Here is a 17,851-nt window from a genome sequence, read left to right as displayed (position 1 = left end):
CTCCAAGGAAATATATGTTATCAGATTATGTAATGCACCCTCAAAACATACCCGCATTAGGAAAGTCTCCTCGATCTTTGATAAAATGTCCCTTCTTTGCTCGCCGTCGTGGAGGTCGATCGACAAACCTCTGGGCAGCGCAGTCTCTGCCGTGTTCAAACTACGTGCTCTCACTGACATCTCTAGGCAATTTTTATGCAGCATCTGCCTCGTCACCGTCGAACAAGATCACGCTTTTTGATAAAATAGGCCTACGAGCCGTGCAGACTCTTCCTGGTCATGAAGAGGCGACAACATATCTTCGCACCATCCACGGACTTGGTGGATCCACTCAAAATACACTACTATCGTCTGGAAAGGACGGCTGCGTGAAAGCATGGGATGAGAGATCGGGAATGGCCAGCATCCAGAGTACGTTCGCGTTTCTCCCTTGCATGAAAAATACCGTCGTTTTACGACCGGAAGACATGGAAATCTATTAGTGATGGCTTCTGGACGACATCCACTTCTCTGTTGTGACGCATCCAGCGATGGTTTTCTGGTAGCCGCAGGAACTGCCCTCTTGAACGAGGATGCCTTCATCCTCTACTGGTGAGCGACTACTCATTTTCTGGTACATTGTATGTTAAGTTTAACTCGTGATCCCTTAAAAGGGACTCCCGCAACCCGGCAGCACCACTACGTGTTCATGGATCCACTCACTCCGACGATATTACGGCGACACATTTCGGGAGGACGACCAACCTCCTTTTTTCTGCTTCGTCGGACGGACTGATTTCATTATCCGACTCCCGTGAAGTGGACGAAGACGAGGCTGTGACACATGTCGGGAACTGGGGATGCAGCGTGTCTCAGGGAGGATGGGTATACGATTCCAATGAACCCCATTTCTGGACGGCCAGTGACATGGAGACGTTCGGATACTGGTCCAGCGAGGTATCAGTGTTTTTTCTTCTTTTCCTTATCTGAGTCTCGCGCATTCGACCATATGTATCCAGCTTGACCGCTTATATGACACGGACATCCGCAACCCATCTCTGCACAATCAAGGGCAGACGTGGGTCACCGACTATCTCATCAATTGTCATTGTACGCAAAAGCTAGAAAGTGGACTCGCGGTATTCGTAGGATCTAATGAGTTGGTTCATATTCGTTTCGGCGTGGTTGACATGAACCCAATTGCTTCTGTAGAGGAGACGCTGCGTTGATCGCGAATAGCGACCTATCACAGCCTGCAGCTCCCTGGACGATCCATTCCATTTGGACAGGTGGTCATGTCGGTATTGTGCGTTCGATATTGTGGGATGAGCATGTCAGTATGCATTCCCGTATACGCTCTGCACTGGAGCATCTGACGCCTCACAACAGCATAATGTACTCGTGACTGGTGGCGAGGATTCCAAGGTTCTGACTTGGCGCATGCCTGAGCTGTGTTCCCTGAACACCCAAGGAGAGAGGGAGGATACTATGCAAATAGATTCACCCAAGTTGAAGCGCGAGTGGCAAGACATGAATATCAGTGAGGATGCATTTGTGAGTCTTTTCTGACATCGGCGGACCATCTTACTGAAGAACCTCGAGGCTGGAAAGAGAATCAGACATTAGTCGTTGCCGTAACTCAAAAATATTCAGGATGAACAAGATGGATGTCCTCTTGAGTATACCCTAACTCCTGGCGGAACCCGTCTCAGTATCTAAAACCACTCCGTACTCAACTTACCAAAAGCAAATCAAGCCTCTGGCGTTTCGTTCACGAGATTCGATGGGAAATATGCTCCCATGTTCGAGTAGGGCATATGCATAGATGAGGCGTACAAGTGCAAAAGAAGTATTGTGGATGACAGCGTTTTGTAGAAATACCCATAGTGCATATGACGGAACTCGGCTGGGCGTGCTCTCCATCCGACCCGCGTCGGTTTTAAACTGCTTATACCTTGAAACCACGAGACTTTCGGCGACCACGGGCGCGCTCGAACTACAAAACCAACCGTTTAGAAATGCTTCTAAGATGGGACGTGTCATATAAGAGCGTACTTTGCGGCCCTTGGAGATGGTGTAGGGCTTCTTGTGCTTGTGAGGGCCCATGCCAAAGTGTTTGACAGCCTCACGGGTGTTCTTCTTGCCCCTCAAGAGGACCGTGTTGGATCCCGTCGGTGCGCGTAGTGCAAGCTGGTCAAGGGTGAGCGCTTCACCGCCAGCCTTGAGGATGCGGTCCTTGGCGGCGCGAGTGAAGCGCAGAGCAGCGATCGACAGTTTGGGAACTTCCGTAAGACGGACGTCGTCGGTGACGGTGGATACTGTGACAATGATTTTGGAGTCCAAGTCCGGAGTGGCAGTCGTCTCCCGGACGATTCTCGAGAGCGAAATCGGGGGCCTGTTGACTTTGGATAGGAAAAGTCGGTGGAGGATCACCTAGGAATTTTCTCGAATCAAAACTATGATAACATGCTAGCGGAGTGGTCATTTTCACCTTGTTGAAATTCGAATCGGTACGGCGCGCCAAGAAACGGTAGAGCTGAGAAATCGTAAGATACACGGTTTGAAGCACGTAGGTTCAGCACATACCTTGACGAGCAGGAGGAGGTAGGGATCCTCGCTCTTGGGTGCCGTACGCTGGGATTTCTTGACGTGGTGGTTCTTGATATCGATACCCTACACGACGCAAAAATATAGTGAGAATTGGACACCTTCGACGACAACGAGCTCACCATGTTGGTCTTGCCGACGTGTGCTGCGTGCGGTGTGTTGGCCTACTTCGTCTGGCGCGGGAGGCTTGGACAAACTGTATAGGATCACGAAATAAGGTTTGAGTTCGCGGAGTTTGAATTTGGTGCCCGCTAAAGGACAAACAGACACAAACTTGTTCTTTCAACTTGAACAGCCATGGTGAGTCTGACCCTAACTGGCCCATCCAACACAAAAAGTTGACACCCCTCCCCCCTTTAGTCTCAGTACGAGGATCCTGCTGGCCCTCCTCTCGATCCTTACTCGGATGCTTATAATGCCCCGCCCCCGGCATCTGACACCCGTGACCGCGACGTGCCGCCGCCACGCGGTCGCTCTCGTTCTCGCAGCCCAGCGGCACGCAGCAACGGCTACAAGAGTCCCTACCGCCGCAAGTCTCCCCCTCCCAGACGCCCTCCGCATGCTCCAATTGTATGGTGTTATTTCTCTCTCCGAATGAACTACCATTCACTCTCCCCCCTAGGCGCCCGAACCGTCGGCGGTGCTGGGTGTGTTTGGCCTCAGTATCCGAACGCAAGAACGTGACTTGGACGATGAGTTCAGTCGCTTTGGAAGAGTTGAAAAGGTTACGATCGTTTACGACCAGAGGGTGAGGTTGCTTCCACCAGCGCTTTGCCAACGCAACCCTTAACCACGTCTGCCGCAGTCTGACCGTTCCCGCGGATTTGGTTTCATCAAGATGAGTAGCACGGAGGAGGCAACACGTTGCATTCAAGAGCTCAATGGAGTTGTCAGTTTGCCCTTGATACACGTTACCCCCGCCATTCTCACCTCTTTGTAACAGGAGTTAAACGGCCGCCGCATCCGTGTGGACTATTCGATTACTGATCGTCCGCATGCACCAACTCCGGGTGAATACATGGGCCACCGTCGTTCTTACAGGGACACCTATTCTGGCCGTGACTCCTACCGTGACTCTTACCGCGATTCATACCGCGACCGCGACCACCGTCGCCATGATCGTGACAGGGACCGGGATCCCTATGGTCGCGACAGTCGTGACTGGCGTGACCGTCGCAGTCCCGCACCTCGTAGTGGACGTTACTCACCTGATTATAGGAGACGCAGAAGCTACTCGAAGAGCCCTCCGAGGGGCAGCAGCCCTCGCAAGGATTTTGACGGCCCGACGGGCAATGGAGCTTCCAGCTCTTCCAACCAGGAAAATGGTGGCCGTTGGTGAAGCATAGGATCTTGTCACAAGGGCGCAAGAGGTGCATGCTCAAGGATTTTTAAAAATGGTTCATGACGGCCGAGTGGCAGCAGACTTCAAGTTTTGCAAATTTCTTCCATTGTTTGTCTGAAGATGCGAGCGCCTCGTCTTCGATACACAAAAATCAAGTCTCAAGTATTTGTTCGTGATCGACTGTTGCTTGTATTCCGTTCCGTCCCCCAATATCGTGTCGCTGTTATGTTTTGTTACCTCTACCAAGTGTTGAAGACTCCCTGGCAAGCTGACCATTTGTCGGTAATGCAAGCGTGAAGGCTGGCGAACATCCATTTAGCAAGGGTGGCAAGCTCCGCTGGTCGTGAAATGAAGCAGAAGGCGGCGTGACGCCCGTCAGGAGAACAAGGCTTCCTGGAAGAGCAAAACGTGGATTTTACATACCAATATTCAGTTGAACTGGCAAGATCGAAAACGTGCACAAGTCTACACAATAAGGGAAAGATACATGAAGATATATGAGCTCACTGGGCGCTATGGGACTTGCCTCACCCAAGCCTCGTTCATCATGTTGACAGCTTCGGCGACTGAGCACTCGATGGTACGCCCTTTTTTTTCTTTGTATTGCATGTTGGCGGATCACGCTGGTCTGCCAATGGCCATTAGGCATTGTTCGATATTCGGCAGCCGGAGCGGTTGTTGGCGGTCATCAACACGTTGCCTGGCGTTTAACTTGCCAAGCTGTGGAGTGGAACCACGAGATTGGAAATGAATATGCGGAATTTATCGGTGCCCCCTAACAGTTACAGCAATGACTAACTCTAGCGTTGGTACAACCCATCCCTTTTTGTATATAGCCTGGTGCAGTGAACGCAGCCGCATGCTCGCGTTTTGTTTTGCCAACTATTGTGATACAATGGGCACTGAAGCGTTCCTCTCGGCATCTATCATACTACAAAGCAAATTATGTGTGACCGTAATATGCTTGGGAAGGTATATCATATATCATGCACAACGAAAACGGGATTGCAGAGTAAGACTGTCCGCGAAAACGATAGAGGATGGATAACGGGTACAAATCAACAAAAAGAGCAAAAAAAAAAAAGTTCATAAGTTGTAAAGTGAGGCAGATAACAAAGTACTGGTGAAAACCACGATCGAATCGGTGCATGAACGTGGTTGCAGATGACGAATGAAAAATGACTGTCCTCTGTCTTGTGCTCAATCAACTCCAGAAACTAGTAATAGACCAGTCGGGTTGCACTTACCGAAGTCACTAAACCCAGCTGCAAACAAATACGATAATTTTACAGAAAATACAGAACAAGCTGACCGATTTCGTTCCCAAATATGCGTGTACCTCTTGCTGTAGTCGATGCTTATTAATGCGAGACGCCATTCACTACCCGGCGATCCTGGAAACGACTGTCCCACCGTACTCGAGCTTTCCTCCTGGTACGAATAACTCCGGGGTGTTCTCGAATGGAATGACCTTTGCTTCATCGTCAACGCTCTCACCACCGATAAATGCCGCCTTCTTCTTTCCCTTGTCACTCGCGTTCAGGGACGAAGGGAAATCCACCTGGTCAGCGACTGGCCTGACACCATAATCGACTGCTAATTTGAGTACCTCGCGAAGCGAATCGCATACATCATCGCCCTCCCAGTCGATGTCTGATGCGAGACTGACCCAGGTATAATTCACGGCTCTCGGTTTGATCTTCTTCTTAATCACATTCCGAACCTTGCCTTTTGTCTCGGGGAGGGAAAAACTGTCATAGGTGCCTTTCCCCCCACAGCTCAAGGCATCGAAAGGGTCATGCAAGTCTAAAGTGTTTGCCTGGCGGTAATCCTTCGGCCCCCCGATCCCAAGGGCCCTAACACCTGCTTTGAAATTGTCCCCTGCGCTCGCAACAACTCTGGCCGGTGCATCACCCACGAGCGTCGTAAATTGCGCCTGTCCCTCACCCCTCGTTTGCCCCGTCCCAGGCCCATGGTTATCGGCCACCACCTCCCACTCTTGCACGGGTAGCGCCAAAAGCGTGTGTCCTACTTCCCACACCTCTCGCCCGCCGACAGTGTCGAGTACTGCATCTACCCGCACGTAGCAACGTGTAAGGTAGGCGAGAAGTGCGGCAACCGAGCCCTGCTCGGTGTCGTAGGAGGGCAAAGGGAGAGGTGTATAGGAATACGGTTGAAGAAACGGCAGGGGGAAAGGCATGGATGAAGTGGAACTTTGCTGGTGATGTCCCGATGACGCAGGTGAGGAGGATAAGGACGGTGAAAGACCCGACCCTGAAGACGACGAGAATGGAGAAGGGGATAGACTTTGTGATGAGGATGAGGACGAGCGGGGAATCGCGTGAACGGAGTGTGTCGACGAAGACATAGACATCCCACCACCGAGCACTTCCGAGGCCACAGACGAGGAAGGGCGAAAAGAAGTAACCGACACGAAAAGCACCTCATCCACTCCCCACCCACGCAAACGCTCTTCTATTCGCCGGAGGACGGCTCGCTGCCTCTCAAACTCTTTCTCTTTCTCTTCGTCCCTCAGTGCACCTGTAACTTCCAACGCAGGACCGGGCAATGCAAATGGGACTGGTACGTGAGCCCAAACACACCAACCTTCGCGCACCAGGATTTGCATAGCAAGTGCTCCTGGTCCGTCATGAGCCCTCAGCACAAGCGCCCGCGGTCGGGAATCCCTCATTTGATGAGCTGCCGGCATGTCACTCTGGTCGGCTGGGAAAACGCCGCCAAGGGGTGGTAGAGTACTTTGGGCCAAGCCCCGGCGGAGTGCAGGTCCCACCGGCCAGGAGGCCTGGGGGAAGGTGCGAATGGCACGATATGCTGGAACGCCGCTCAGCGGAAGAAGGGCCAATTCCTCCACTGTAAGGACATCCACGCCCGATCGAAGCGAAGCGCTGCGGCCAGCCGCAGCATCTCCATTGACAGTTACATGTCCGTTCGCAGGCGGTGATGCAGGGTTATCTGTGGAATACGGGGTTCTCCGTAAAATATGTGGTTGTGGAACGCGATGTATGCGGTGGCGATCAACGAGGACAAACTGCGCTAAGGCGCCACTCTTTACAGGAGATGAAAACGTGCATTCAGAAATCTGCGGTCCTAGACGTAATGAAACGCCCTTACCTTCTGCACACTCGTGAGACCGACCACCCAATCACCACGCCTGACAGTCTCCTCACGTACCTCCCACCCTACCTCAAGCACTCGTCCGACGAATGACCGACCAGGGATATACCCAACTGCGGGAGCGCGAAGCTTTTCTTTTTCGAGGGCCTTCGCCACCTTGGTCCCATATGGTGTGCCAGGCAGTCCAGACACAGCGATCTGTGGAGAAGGGACGCCCACAAGTCTGGCATCTGTCCCATCCAATCCAACCTCCCACACCTGCACCAATACCGCGTTCCCTCCAACATACGCTGGCGGGGCACGATGCGATGTGAATCCGAGTGGAGTCTCACTGTCTTCTTGCATAGCTTTGCCTTTCTTGTCCTCATGATCCTTACCAGCGAACCATCCGGCACCGAATACACTGGTCCGATTCTTACTCCTCTTTCTGTCCGCACGGGTTGATTCGCCAGCAATTCCACGCACAACTTCGACACTCGCCATCGTCGTCTGTGCAAGTCCCGCACGTGTCAAATCAACGCCATCACCCAGACCAAGTCCGATACTGATCGCCTCGCCCAAAACTGTGCTGGTCCGTCTTCCTCTGGTAGACGGTTTGGAATTGTAGTTCGTCTCAAGCGCCGTAGATGGGGTAGCGCGAGGCAGAACGAGGCTTGTAAAACCGCGCGTTCCGCTGGAAGGAAGCGTGTCAAGCTCATCTGACATGGACACGTGTGCTGCGAGGGCGTCTAAGGCATTCGAAGGGGCGGAAGTATAGGGTGATTTAGTCGTTGAGGCGGTTGAATGCGATAGCGGACTCATAGGACGCGATGACGTGGTGCTTGTTGTACGACGATGTGTATATGATGGTGTAGAGTGTCCAGAGAAAGATGAATTGCGCTTGGCACTCGTATCAGGAAAAACGCCAAGTGAAGGCAAAGAAGAGGAACGCTGTCTGGTTAGTCTTGTCGCCCTTGGCTTAGGCGACTGAGGATGGGGTAGAGGAGGCGGTCGCTCCCGGACGGGGGTTGGAGAATGCGATAGCGACTGTGAACGTTTACGAGTGCTTGTGAGGTCAGTCGATGAGACTGCTTTCGACCCATTGCATTCGTCTAAAGGCTCCTCTACCTCGACTAACACGGTCATACCAACCACGGCACGCGCTACGGGCGACTTGGGCTTGGGGTGACCCGATCCTTTGGACGAAAGTGGGTGTTGCGAAGGGACCGACGAGTACGGATACCTGTCAGAGGAAGGCGTAGTCATTGCCATTAATCTCGAACTCTGATCTGTGATTATGAAACGTGAGCCCGATCGTTGGTTCTGTTTTCTCTTCTGTTTTCCGGACGAGCTGGTGACTTGGGGAGCGACAAGCCAGCGGACGTCTTTTGCCCAGTCTTCGTCTGTATATGTAAGTTTACGCTGGAGAGGTAATTTTCGTCGCAAGGGGGAGGGGGAGCCGATAGGAACCATCCTCATGCTAGGTGGGGATAATTTGTTTGGGTAAGACGTGGAGTAGTGCATGGGTTCAGGCGGATCGCAGAAGGTGGAACCCAGGGACGCCGTTGAGGATGAAGGAGAGTTGGAGGGTGTGAACGGGGGAGTCTCCGTTGAAGATAAGTGCTGTGGCGTTTGGTGCTGCGGAGGCGAACGATTGGCTGGCGGGCTATTGGAGGCGGGGGACGGTGTAGGCGTGTAAAATACCTCGTTCGAGTCGTCTGGCGTGCTGCCCTCTAAGTGCCGGCAGACGCTGTTGAAGCCGACACCGTTTGTAGTCTTGGGTGACGAGTCCGACGATGCTCGCCTGGGATGATGAGCTAGCTCGTCTAAAAACGAAGGGACCGCGTGATCCTTTGAAGCAAGATAAGAGCCATTAGTGGGCACAGTGATGAGGGCATAGACTAACCTGATAAACCTGTTTGGAGCGGTGGTGCTCGGTAGCCTGGATCTGAAGGTCTTGCGCTATTTGAACGAGTTCTTGCTTCGTCGAGTGGTAATTATCGCCCGTCTGGGCTTGCTCAGCCGGCGGCGGTGATGTGGTGCCCGAGGCCGTCGTTGTTGCATATCGCCTCGATGGTCTACGCAGGACCTTCTGAAAGAATGTTTGTTTTACTGGCATCGACTGTGACGAGCATACGACGTCCACATGGGCGACGACGCGTTTTTTTGACGAGCAGTAGTACACACTAATAATGACGTCACTGCTATAATAGGAAGCCTTCAGCTTCAACCCCGTCGTCGTTTACCCGCCAGCCCTGCAAATGACACCGTCCGCTTTCGCTTGGTCGCTGGTGGGCATGGCGGTGGGGGAAGCAACTCAGGTGCTTCGTCTTCGTCATCTTCATCCTCCTTGGCTTCGGCGGCGGACTCGCCAGACTCCGATTCATCGTCCACGTCATCATCTCCGTCCTCGTTGTTATCACCACTATCCTCACTTTCCTCATCTTCTACCTCCCATGTCTCATCTAGTAATCCTCCCCGACTGTCCACTTTCCCCGGTGTCAATTTCACCAGTTTCACCTCCTTCCTAAGTTCCCTCCGCGTCCTCAGCCCTTCCAACACCTCCCCATCTTCATCCATCGAAGAAGCCGACACCCCACCAGCACTCGTGGCAGGTGGCATCGTATATCTGACCAAATTTCCGGAATTCCAGTCCCGCAGCACAATCCGCGCAGCTCCCGCATGGTCAAGCACCCCTCTCTATATATAGGAGACGCCATTCATCAGTTTTCCCCGCCGCAGACCCCGAAGACTTTGGGACGATGGAATAATGTACTTGCCGTTTTCACTAGGCCATTCACACGCGCAATACCAGCCAAGAATGCGGTCGTGTCCCCTTTCGGGAATGCAGGCAGGTTATAAGCTAGCATGAGATCCTGGGTCTCTGCCCGCGAGATGACATGTGTCACTAGGGATACATAAAACATCGGTCATACCCAGGCATGGAAGAGCCACGACAATGAAGCACTCACCTGCAAACATCGGATCTTTGAGGCGCTCAATCCGACCCCTGGATCGCAACAAGATATCCTTCGCTCGGGAGGCGAGTCGTTCACTATTATCCAAAAAGTCCTCCCTCTCAAATTCCAATCCCGGCGTATCGATAAACCGCACTTTCGAGCTCCCACCACCGGGTATCGATGCAACGACTTCCTGCGCGACTGTCGTTGTATACGGTAGTTTCGCGGCCTCCGACGAAAGAGAATCGTATACCGGTAGCACACTTGTACCCAAGAGGGAATTTATTATGGCTGATTTACCTGACTTCGAGAACCCATCATGAGCACAACCGCCCATGACAACCATTTCGCGGCAGACTCACGTTCGTGACACCCGTAAAAGCAACCACCAACTCATCACGCTTCTTCTCCTTCGCAAACCTTCTGAGCCATGCCCATATCAATTTTACTCCTTTCGCGTCATCCGCAGGTTGCACTGCTTTAGCCTTCTTCGCAGGATGATCACAAGGCGACGTAACCGGCAAGAACGCAGACGACACTCGAAAGGGCATCGCTGTGTACGTCTTCCGTAGATATGATAACCATTCCACGAGTGATTCCCGCGGTACGGTATCTGAAAATGGTTGAAGGTGAACTCATCGTATAGAAAGCAAACATAAGTCACCTATACGTACCGGCTTTGTTCACCAGAACAACCACAGCCTTCCCTTTTTCATTTGCGATTGCCAACAACGCCTCACTAACCCCAGCCTCTGGATCCCGCGCATCCACAACACACATCGAAACATCTGCCTTGTCCAACACGTCCCTCAGCGTCGAGGGACCGGGATAGACAGATACATTAGGCGCTTTCACCTCGTCGTTGGATTTTTTAGGGAGGGGAGTGGGTATAGGTTGCTTTTTGATGGATGTTACCCCGTCGAATCCGCATCCGTCATTCTCCGCTTTCTCGATATTTTCTTCCACTTCTCCTTCAGCTTGTTCGGATACCTGAGATTGCGTCTCGTCCACATTTTTTGCTGCTGCCTTGGCGGCTCGTTTCTCGGCCTTTCGGCGTTGCTTTTCAATTGCTGCCTATTGAATCATTCAGAGGAAAGCGTGCAAATGAGATATCAGCCGCATATTCAGGCAGGAATTAAGAGAGAGAGACACGTACTTCGCGACGTTGTTGCTCGATCTCTGCTAGGATTTCGTCCTTGTAGGGAAACGCGTTTGGAATACCGGGATCCTTTTTCGACTTCTTTTGTACTGGTGACGGGGGCACGTATGAATTAGCACCATAAGCCGGGATGAAGGATTCCAGACCAGTGAACCAAGACGCGGAACAATTCGGCGAACGGGAGAAAGGATAACGACATAACACGCATGGGATGAAAACAGACGAAAAACTCACCCTTCCCTGCAACCTTATCTTTCTTCGCCTGCTTCTTCGCTTTTTTACGGTGCTCATTGACCTTGTGCTTGATTCTCTCCCTCCGGTGTGTGCCGATGCGCTTCGAGGTCTCTGTGGGTGGTTGACGCCGGGTATGTTAGTGGCACGGAAAACTCGCTGGATGCTAGAGCGCGTACTTTTGCGGATACGCGGCATTTTGAAGGGCTGATGTTGCTCAGGTAGTGGTGCCTGGAGATTGAAAACCTTCTAACTGTTGATGTCAGTGACCTGCAGCCTCGATCAGCACAGGGAGTCTCTTCAGTGTCAAATACGCCCGACCGTCACTGCTTGTCTGCGAGTCGTTGCCAAATGAGCTTAGGCACGGTAATTAAACAATTCACCGGGCCCACTGAGGGATAATACCACATAAAATACGACACTCTCATATCTAACTAGCCATTTCTACATCCTCGACAACGCCGATATCCTGCAGGAGACCTTGTGCCGCCTCTCGAAGGGTCCGAATTTTCGACCGCATTACTTTAATCGCCTCCGGGAGGAGTCGCTCGGGTGGATAGAATCCCTCGGATTCAATATTGACTACAGTAATAAATACACATCAGAAGGAAAGACATAAGATGACCATGCCCGACTGTAAAGACTTACAAAGAAAGTGATCCCTAACCCGTGCGAGCTGTACACACCCCTCAAATTCGGGATGTCTATACACCTCTCTGCTCATAGTTTCTCGTCTCGCTTGGCTTTCGTCCACGCTGACTCGCTTAGTGCGTGGGTCCACTTTGATTACACCCTTGGTGAAACAATTTTGGAACTTATCCGCCAGGTGCGGAGGGATTTCTTTCTTCAGGATCACTTTTGGGAGGAGACGATACGACGCCGTCGCTGCGTATCACCATCAGAGTGTTAGTCCATACACACCTCTCAAACGAGACGTCGTGGAGTATCAAAGAGTCGACGCACCGACAGGCGAAAACTTAGCATGGTCCTTCCCGACACCCTTAACAGCATGTAGTTCAATTTCAATCTCCTGCCCTGGACGCAGTTTTACGAGCACGATGTTGGGGTTGGTGGGTGCCGGTGGGTTGGCTGCCATTACAATAGACTGCTCGCCTTGTGGAACCCACTCCAGTTGAGAAGAAAGTACCTCATGGTTGATGTAGAGTTGTGCGGGGTCTTTTGCATCTTTCGGAGCGTTGCGTCGGCGCTCGCATTTGGCGCAGAGCTTGAAAACGATGGTGTTACGATCGGTTGGTTGTCCGTCTGGATCTGTCAGAGTCCAGTTAAAAACGTGCGAAGATGAAGAATGGAAAGTTAATGACGGTACACACAGTCCATGAACGCTGGGTTAACACGGAGAGGGATTAAGCCCAGTCGGTGCGCGAGGACTTCATCCACAATGATGGAAGTGTTGTTATGTACATACACCCGCTCTATACAAATTGTTGGAACCTACTCGATTCGAGTCAGCTTGCCTCACTCGCTCAAGATGCGAAGGAACACACACTTCAGCTATTAGTATCCGCCGCAACGCATTTGCAATAGACGCATCGACACCAACGAGATCGAATTCTATCGACCGATTCGATATCCGTTCCACTCTTACGGCGAGTCTCTATCCTTGTCTCACATCAAAATTCGAACGTGTAGCAACGGGTTGGTAAAGGGGACGAACCTTCTTGAATTCTGCGGGATTCCAGGAGTGGTCTTCGTCTGCGAAATGGCCAGGATAATCCGTGCTCGACGTATACGACACCCGCTCTGGATTCAACGCAACGTGTTTCTTTGGGTCAAACCCCTGGCTCATCTTTCCTGGGCTTACTACTGGTTCGAAGAAATTTTGTGGTTCAGCGCGGTGGCCATCAGATAAAAAAGGCAACACCGCCTGGACATAATAACCCTATCAACTAACCTTCATGAGGCTACCAATGAATTCATCACCACTGCCCGTCGCTTTCCCTACGGTGTCATCAAAGAACACAAATGGGCAACGAGGTCAAATCTGTCGTTTGCTGATGCCAATATTTTGGCCGAATGAAGGTGCTTTGGCAACTTGGTGAACCACCCTAGCATAATTAAGCAGTCTGTTCTTTTGACACATGCACGCCTATAGTTTCAGGCGAGGTGCTACATCTGTACAGTCTCTAAGCACCACGCAAAAGGCTGGGTAACTAAGGTCACCGGAATCATGCAAGCAGCAGCTTCGACGTGAAAAGCAATGCTTTTTGTGACCCAGGTTTTTACTCTCCGAGATACGCCAATGACTCATGTTGGTTGCAAGAATCGTATGGCAAACTGGCTCGGAGTCCACCAGCGAATTAGTCTGTCACTTCCAAAGATCAATTTATTGCATGGTAACCAGAGGTTTCGTCTTCTCGCGAGTGGAGAGGTGGAAGTCAGATCTGATCAACCGGGCGAGGAGAGAATATCTTAGGGCCATGTCAACTGCACGCCATTGCGCCTAGCAATGAATAATCCCGTTTGTTTTTTTGTCAGGGTGTCGTGTTATGACCCGATCCGACAGGTATTTCCCTAATTTTTCGGAGGATTCTCTGCCATCTACAGGGAGATTTACAAGTGGTACGAAGTGGTACGTCCGTGGTCAAAACCTCAGGCAACCGGCAAGTAACCCTGTCACTCCTCTCCAGAATTATGGCGTCGATTGCGAGCGCTGCACCAATAGTGGTTCATACGTCACGCCGCCAACATCATGAGACTTGTGCATGGTGCTTATTCCCTTGGTTTGACCCCGAAGTTCTCGAATAATCCGTCTCTCTGGAGCTAAAGGCAGTTGGCGTCCATTTTGGAACCGCGGCATCTACAATCAATGTTATGGGGTGAGTACCACCCGGCGACTCGACGATCCTACCCTCGTCGACCAAACGTTGCCTTTGGAAGACCCTGTAGGTACACCGCTACTTCATCAAAGCTACAGACCTGAACCAAAGCTACGGCACTCTTATCAGTTGCGCCCTACTGTCGTGTTGACCCTGTTATGGATGGTGGCTCCGCCGTCTATCATCCGTTTGTTAACTGGACACCGCAACACACGTCCTTTAAAATCTTATCGCATCGCCCCTGCACAAGGAAACCCACGGTCCTTCTCAGTGGAACCCCGAAGAGGCCGAAATGTCGTGTCTCACGAAGAACTGCAAGATTGACCAGCATGTTTGCGAAGCGGTGGATCGGAAGTCCGACAAGATAGTAGTTTCTGAGCTTGATAGTACAGTGATGGCGATTCGGAAATTAGAGTCCACTATTACACTCCTTCTGATACTCGTAATACATCCCACGGATTGTAATCTAACCTTGCTTCTCCACCTTGGCTCCATGAGGTGTTGCAAAGTGGATAGGGGGCGTCCTATCCACTACCGTGTAATAGAAACTAGTGATACGTCTGTCATGGTTGACGTCATCTCCCTGAGGTTCAACTCTGACGAAAAAAAGGTAATGACAATATAATTCAGGTTGCGCTAATGAAAGCCCTGCCTCTGGCGCAGGGGGGAGAAGGAAGGGCTTACTTTGCACTGAAGTGCACGGAGACTACCCTCTGCGCCAGAGAGGCGCGTATACAGAACGGCATGACACGGGTGACGACAAACGCACCAGCAACGAAAGTTGGCTGTTTATGCACCCGGCGAGTTAACTGACGTCCTGTGGGCCCAGACAATACACTCACATTGTCCGGCTTGTCGTCGTTCATTGAGGTGATCTGCTCCCATTTCACGTTAACTCCCAGGCTCCCCGCTGCCTGAGACGCGAATTCCCCCTTAAATGTCTGGAAATCCTGAGGTTGGTGATTTTTCCTAACGTCACAATCGGGAGAGAAGATTCGATCGAAAGAGGGTTCTGCTTTCACGTTCTCTGCAGCGCCAGTAGGCTGGAACAAGGCAGTCAGGTGTGACTGGATCCAGGGTGCTACGCTGCTAGCGCTCTCGAGCTCCGTCGAAGACATGGCGAGGCGTTAGAAGTACCACACGCGTTGGCGTATTTATACCAGCTGACCGACTCGAGAGCACACATAAATTCATGACATCATACAATAGCCCTCCGGTCACTTCTGGACGCAGGGCACTTCTGCATGTGACTCACATTATTACTAAAATGCAGATGCTACACTAGGGAAATGTTTAAGCAGGGTGGAAGGGAAGTTTATGTGACTGTTTGTTTTATGAGGTGATGCTGTTTATGAAGGTAACACATAACTACTTGTTTCTGTAGGTTTTATGTTGGGTGGTAGATGTCATATCTGTTCGAAGGCATCAGTTAATGCATCAGTAAATCACTTTTGCTGGCCAGAGCTGTCCAGAGCTGTCCAGCACTGGACAGATTCCCTAGGACTGCCAGCACACAAAGTGGTTTACTGATGTATGGCTCAGTTATTGCTGAAGTCTTGCAGAGGTTCACTCCTTCTGGTGAGTTCTTCTGAGATCACACAGAGGAGGGAACAAAGATGAAAGCAAAGGGATGAAGCTGAGTTGCAAGTAATCAAAAAACTGAGGACACAAGGTAAAGTACTTGAGACTATATACCTGTACAGTGAGAGTACCATACCAGTCATGACAGATGTGTTGTGACACATATCTGCAGTAATCAACAAAATAATCAGTCAAACAGGAAAGTCAGAAGGAGTCATACAGTGTCATATGATGGGGATAGTCAGGGAAACAAGGGCTGTACCAGCTGTGCAATCAATGCACAGCAAGGAGCCAGACACTGGAACTATAGTACAACATCAGAGCAATATAAACAAGTCAGAGATGAGTCAGAAAGTGAAAATGTAACAAGTCATCCATCAGAGAGGGTGGTGGAATGCCGGATCAAACAAGAGGTGCAGTCTTGACAGGTATTGGAAATACTGTGACAGCAGGAGATCCAAAGGAGCCTCACAGCAGATGAACCCCTAGGATGGCAATGATTATTAAAGACACAACAAGGCATGTGATGCACATGACTGCCAAGAGTCAAAAAAGGAAGGCCCCCTGATGTAGGTGTAACATCACCCCCCCTCTGTTATGCCCAAGTGCAGTGACTTCTTCAAATGGAATAGGCATGAAGTGCATGGGGGGGAGTCTACGGGCCAAACTTGTTGTAACCCCTATGGCTCAGTTATCTCTGAGGTCCAACAGAGGTTCTGTCTTCTGGTGATCCCTTAGGGTAGTCACACAGAGAGAGAACAAGGATGAAAGAGAAGGAAGTTAGCTGAGTTGCAAGCTATTGAAAAACTGAGGATACAGGGTAAAGTATGTGGGTTTATATACCCTCAAGCATGAGTACTGTGCCAGTTGCAACATGACATGTCGCAATGCATATCTGCAGTAGTCAACCAGACAAACAGGTAAGTAAAAAGGAGTCATACAGTGTCAGATGATGGGGGTAGTCAAAGGGACAAAGGCTATACTGGCTGTGCAATCAATGTGCAGTGAGGAGCCAGACACCAGAACTATAGTACAACATGTGAGCAATATAAACAAGTCAGAGATGAGTCAACAGAACAAGAAAGGAACATATTGTCCATCAGAGGGGGCAGTGGAACACCAGACCAAAACAGAGGTGTGGTCTTGACAGGTATTGGAAATACCCTGACAGCTTGAGATTGACCCCTCCAACATTCTGGCCCCTAGGACAGTGACAATTATGAGGGACATGGCAAGGCACATGATGCATGCAACTGCAAGAAGTCAAAAAAGGAAAGACCCCTGACAGAAGCATAACATCACCCCCCCTCTAAGGTCCTCAGACCCTTGAGGACAGGCCAGGTGCATTCGAGGAGTGGGAGGAAAGGGGTCAGTGAGCAGTGTAGATGTGGGAATGCATGTGATGGGCGACAGGTGATGGAGTTTATGGTTCCTCGAAAGCCAGAGTAAAACAGGAGCCCTGTCCATTGTGGCATGACCAATGTCCCAGGTAATGACACTGGAAACAGGCATGCTGATACAAGACATGGTTGGCAGGGATGGGGGACTGCCCTCTGAGGTAGAACTGAAGTCAATCAAGAGGGATGGGGACAAAGGGAGCCACAGGGAGAGGGTCAGTGGAGTGGACCATGTTATGATAGTTTTTATGCAGCCTGACCCAAGAGGCATCCTGCAGAAGAACCTCCCAAGCAGAGGCATGAGCCCCTGTCCCAAGATGAGCACCAACCTCCTTAAACAAATCACCTGACCTGACATAGGGCAACTCCAACCCCTTCCACTGGTCCTCTTTTTCCTTTTCTGCTTTCTTTGCTTCTTCTTTGCAGGAAACCGATGGTTCCTCTTGTTTCAGGCAAATGCGATCAAGAAGATGTGAAGCAGGTGGGGCAAGGAACTTGCTGATCTGTTGATGGAGAAGGTGATGGTAAGCACCACTGGTAATGGCTTCCAGAAGTCCTGAAGAACTTCGCTCCAACATATTGATCATGATGACTTTGGACAGGGGGGTGGTACCAGACAGTTTCCAGGTGTGTATCTTGGAGAC

General features: G+C 51.0%; 7 protein-coding genes across 7 annotated transcripts; 2 read left to right on the top strand and 5 right to left on the bottom strand.

Moving 5' to 3' along the window:
• Positions 1-85: 85 nt before the first annotated feature.
• On the top strand, positions 86-1,548 carry F5J12DRAFT_902371 (WD40-repeat-containing domain protein; the record flags this gene model as incomplete). The annotated part of the gene is made up of 7 exons (XM_051748288.1): positions 86-164; positions 187-411; positions 483-591; positions 654-936; positions 999-1,138; positions 1,192-1,312; positions 1,369-1,548. The coding sequence occupies 7 exons, from the start codon at positions 86-88 to the stop codon at positions 1,546-1,548; spliced, it is 1,137 nt and encodes a 378-aa protein (XP_051606036.1).
• A 245-nt stretch (positions 1,549-1,793) lies between these two features.
• F5J12DRAFT_934339 (ribosomal protein L18e/L15P) lies at positions 1,794-2,885 on the bottom strand (the record flags this gene model as incomplete). The annotated part of the gene is made up of 5 exons (XM_051749588.1): positions 1,794-1,975; positions 2,035-2,412; positions 2,471-2,515; positions 2,566-2,652; positions 2,880-2,885. 5 exons carry the CDS (start codon positions 2,883-2,885, stop codon positions 1,928-1,930), a joined length of 564 nt encoding a protein of 187 aa, XP_051606035.1. The 3' UTR covers positions 1,794-1,927.
• Positions 2,886-3,001: 116 nt separating this feature from the next.
• Positions 3,002-4,289, top strand: F5J12DRAFT_934335 (uncharacterized protein; the record flags this gene model as incomplete). Its single annotated transcript, XM_051749587.1, has 4 exons — positions 3,002-3,163; positions 3,209-3,334; positions 3,392-3,475; positions 3,530-4,289. The coding sequence occupies 4 exons, from the start codon at positions 3,002-3,004 to the stop codon at positions 3,923-3,925; spliced, it is 768 nt and encodes a 255-aa protein (XP_051606034.1). The 3' UTR covers positions 3,926-4,289.
• A 1,020-nt stretch (positions 4,290-5,309) lies between these two features.
• On the bottom strand, positions 5,310-7,546 carry F5J12DRAFT_711791 (uncharacterized protein; the record flags this gene model as incomplete). The annotated part of the gene is made up of 4 exons (XM_051740727.1): positions 5,310-5,656; positions 5,705-6,056; positions 6,372-6,995; positions 7,061-7,546. 4 exons carry the CDS (start codon positions 7,544-7,546, stop codon positions 5,310-5,312), a joined length of 1,809 nt encoding a protein of 602 aa, XP_051606033.1.
• Positions 7,547-9,268: 1,722 nt separating this feature from the next.
• On the bottom strand, positions 9,269-11,590 carry F5J12DRAFT_710786 (P-loop containing nucleoside triphosphate hydrolase protein; the record flags this gene model as incomplete). Its single annotated transcript, XM_051740667.1, has 8 exons — positions 9,269-9,738; positions 9,819-9,950; positions 10,015-10,306; positions 10,365-10,615; positions 10,677-11,076; positions 11,159-11,250; positions 11,396-11,506; positions 11,572-11,590. The coding sequence occupies 8 exons, from the start codon at positions 11,588-11,590 to the stop codon at positions 9,269-9,271; spliced, it is 1,767 nt and encodes a 588-aa protein (XP_051606032.1).
• A 232-nt stretch (positions 11,591-11,822) lies between these two features.
• On the bottom strand, positions 11,823-13,199 carry F5J12DRAFT_902366 (DNA-directed RNA polymerase; the record flags this gene model as incomplete). Its single annotated transcript, XM_051748287.1, has 6 exons — positions 11,823-11,974; positions 12,041-12,277; positions 12,356-12,661; positions 12,724-12,844; positions 12,900-13,007; positions 13,068-13,199. 6 exons carry the CDS (start codon positions 13,197-13,199, stop codon positions 11,823-11,825), a joined length of 1,056 nt encoding a protein of 351 aa, XP_051606031.1.
• Positions 13,200-14,615: 1,416 nt separating this feature from the next.
• On the bottom strand, positions 14,616-15,408 carry F5J12DRAFT_794479 (uncharacterized protein). Its single transcript, XM_051744022.1, has 3 exons — positions 15,072-15,408; positions 14,914-15,014; positions 14,616-14,825 (listed from the first exon to the last, which is right to left on the bottom strand). The coding sequence occupies exons 1-3, from the start codon at positions 15,345-15,347 to the stop codon at positions 14,696-14,698; spliced, it is 507 nt and encodes a 168-aa protein (XP_051606030.1). The 5' UTR covers positions 15,348-15,408; the 3' UTR covers positions 14,616-14,695.
• Between the last annotated feature and the right edge of the window lie 2,443 nt (positions 15,409-17,851).

The sequence above is a fragment of the Pisolithus orientalis genome (genome assembly GCF_024613125.1).
Source record: "Pisolithus orientalis strain OTSU chromosome Unknown F5J12scaffold_1, whole genome shotgun sequence".
NCBI lineage: Eukaryota > Fungi > Basidiomycota > Agaricomycetes > Boletales > Pisolithaceae > Pisolithus > Pisolithus orientalis.
Note: the sequence above shows the minus strand (reverse complement) of the source record. Positions and strands in the feature narration are given on the sequence as shown.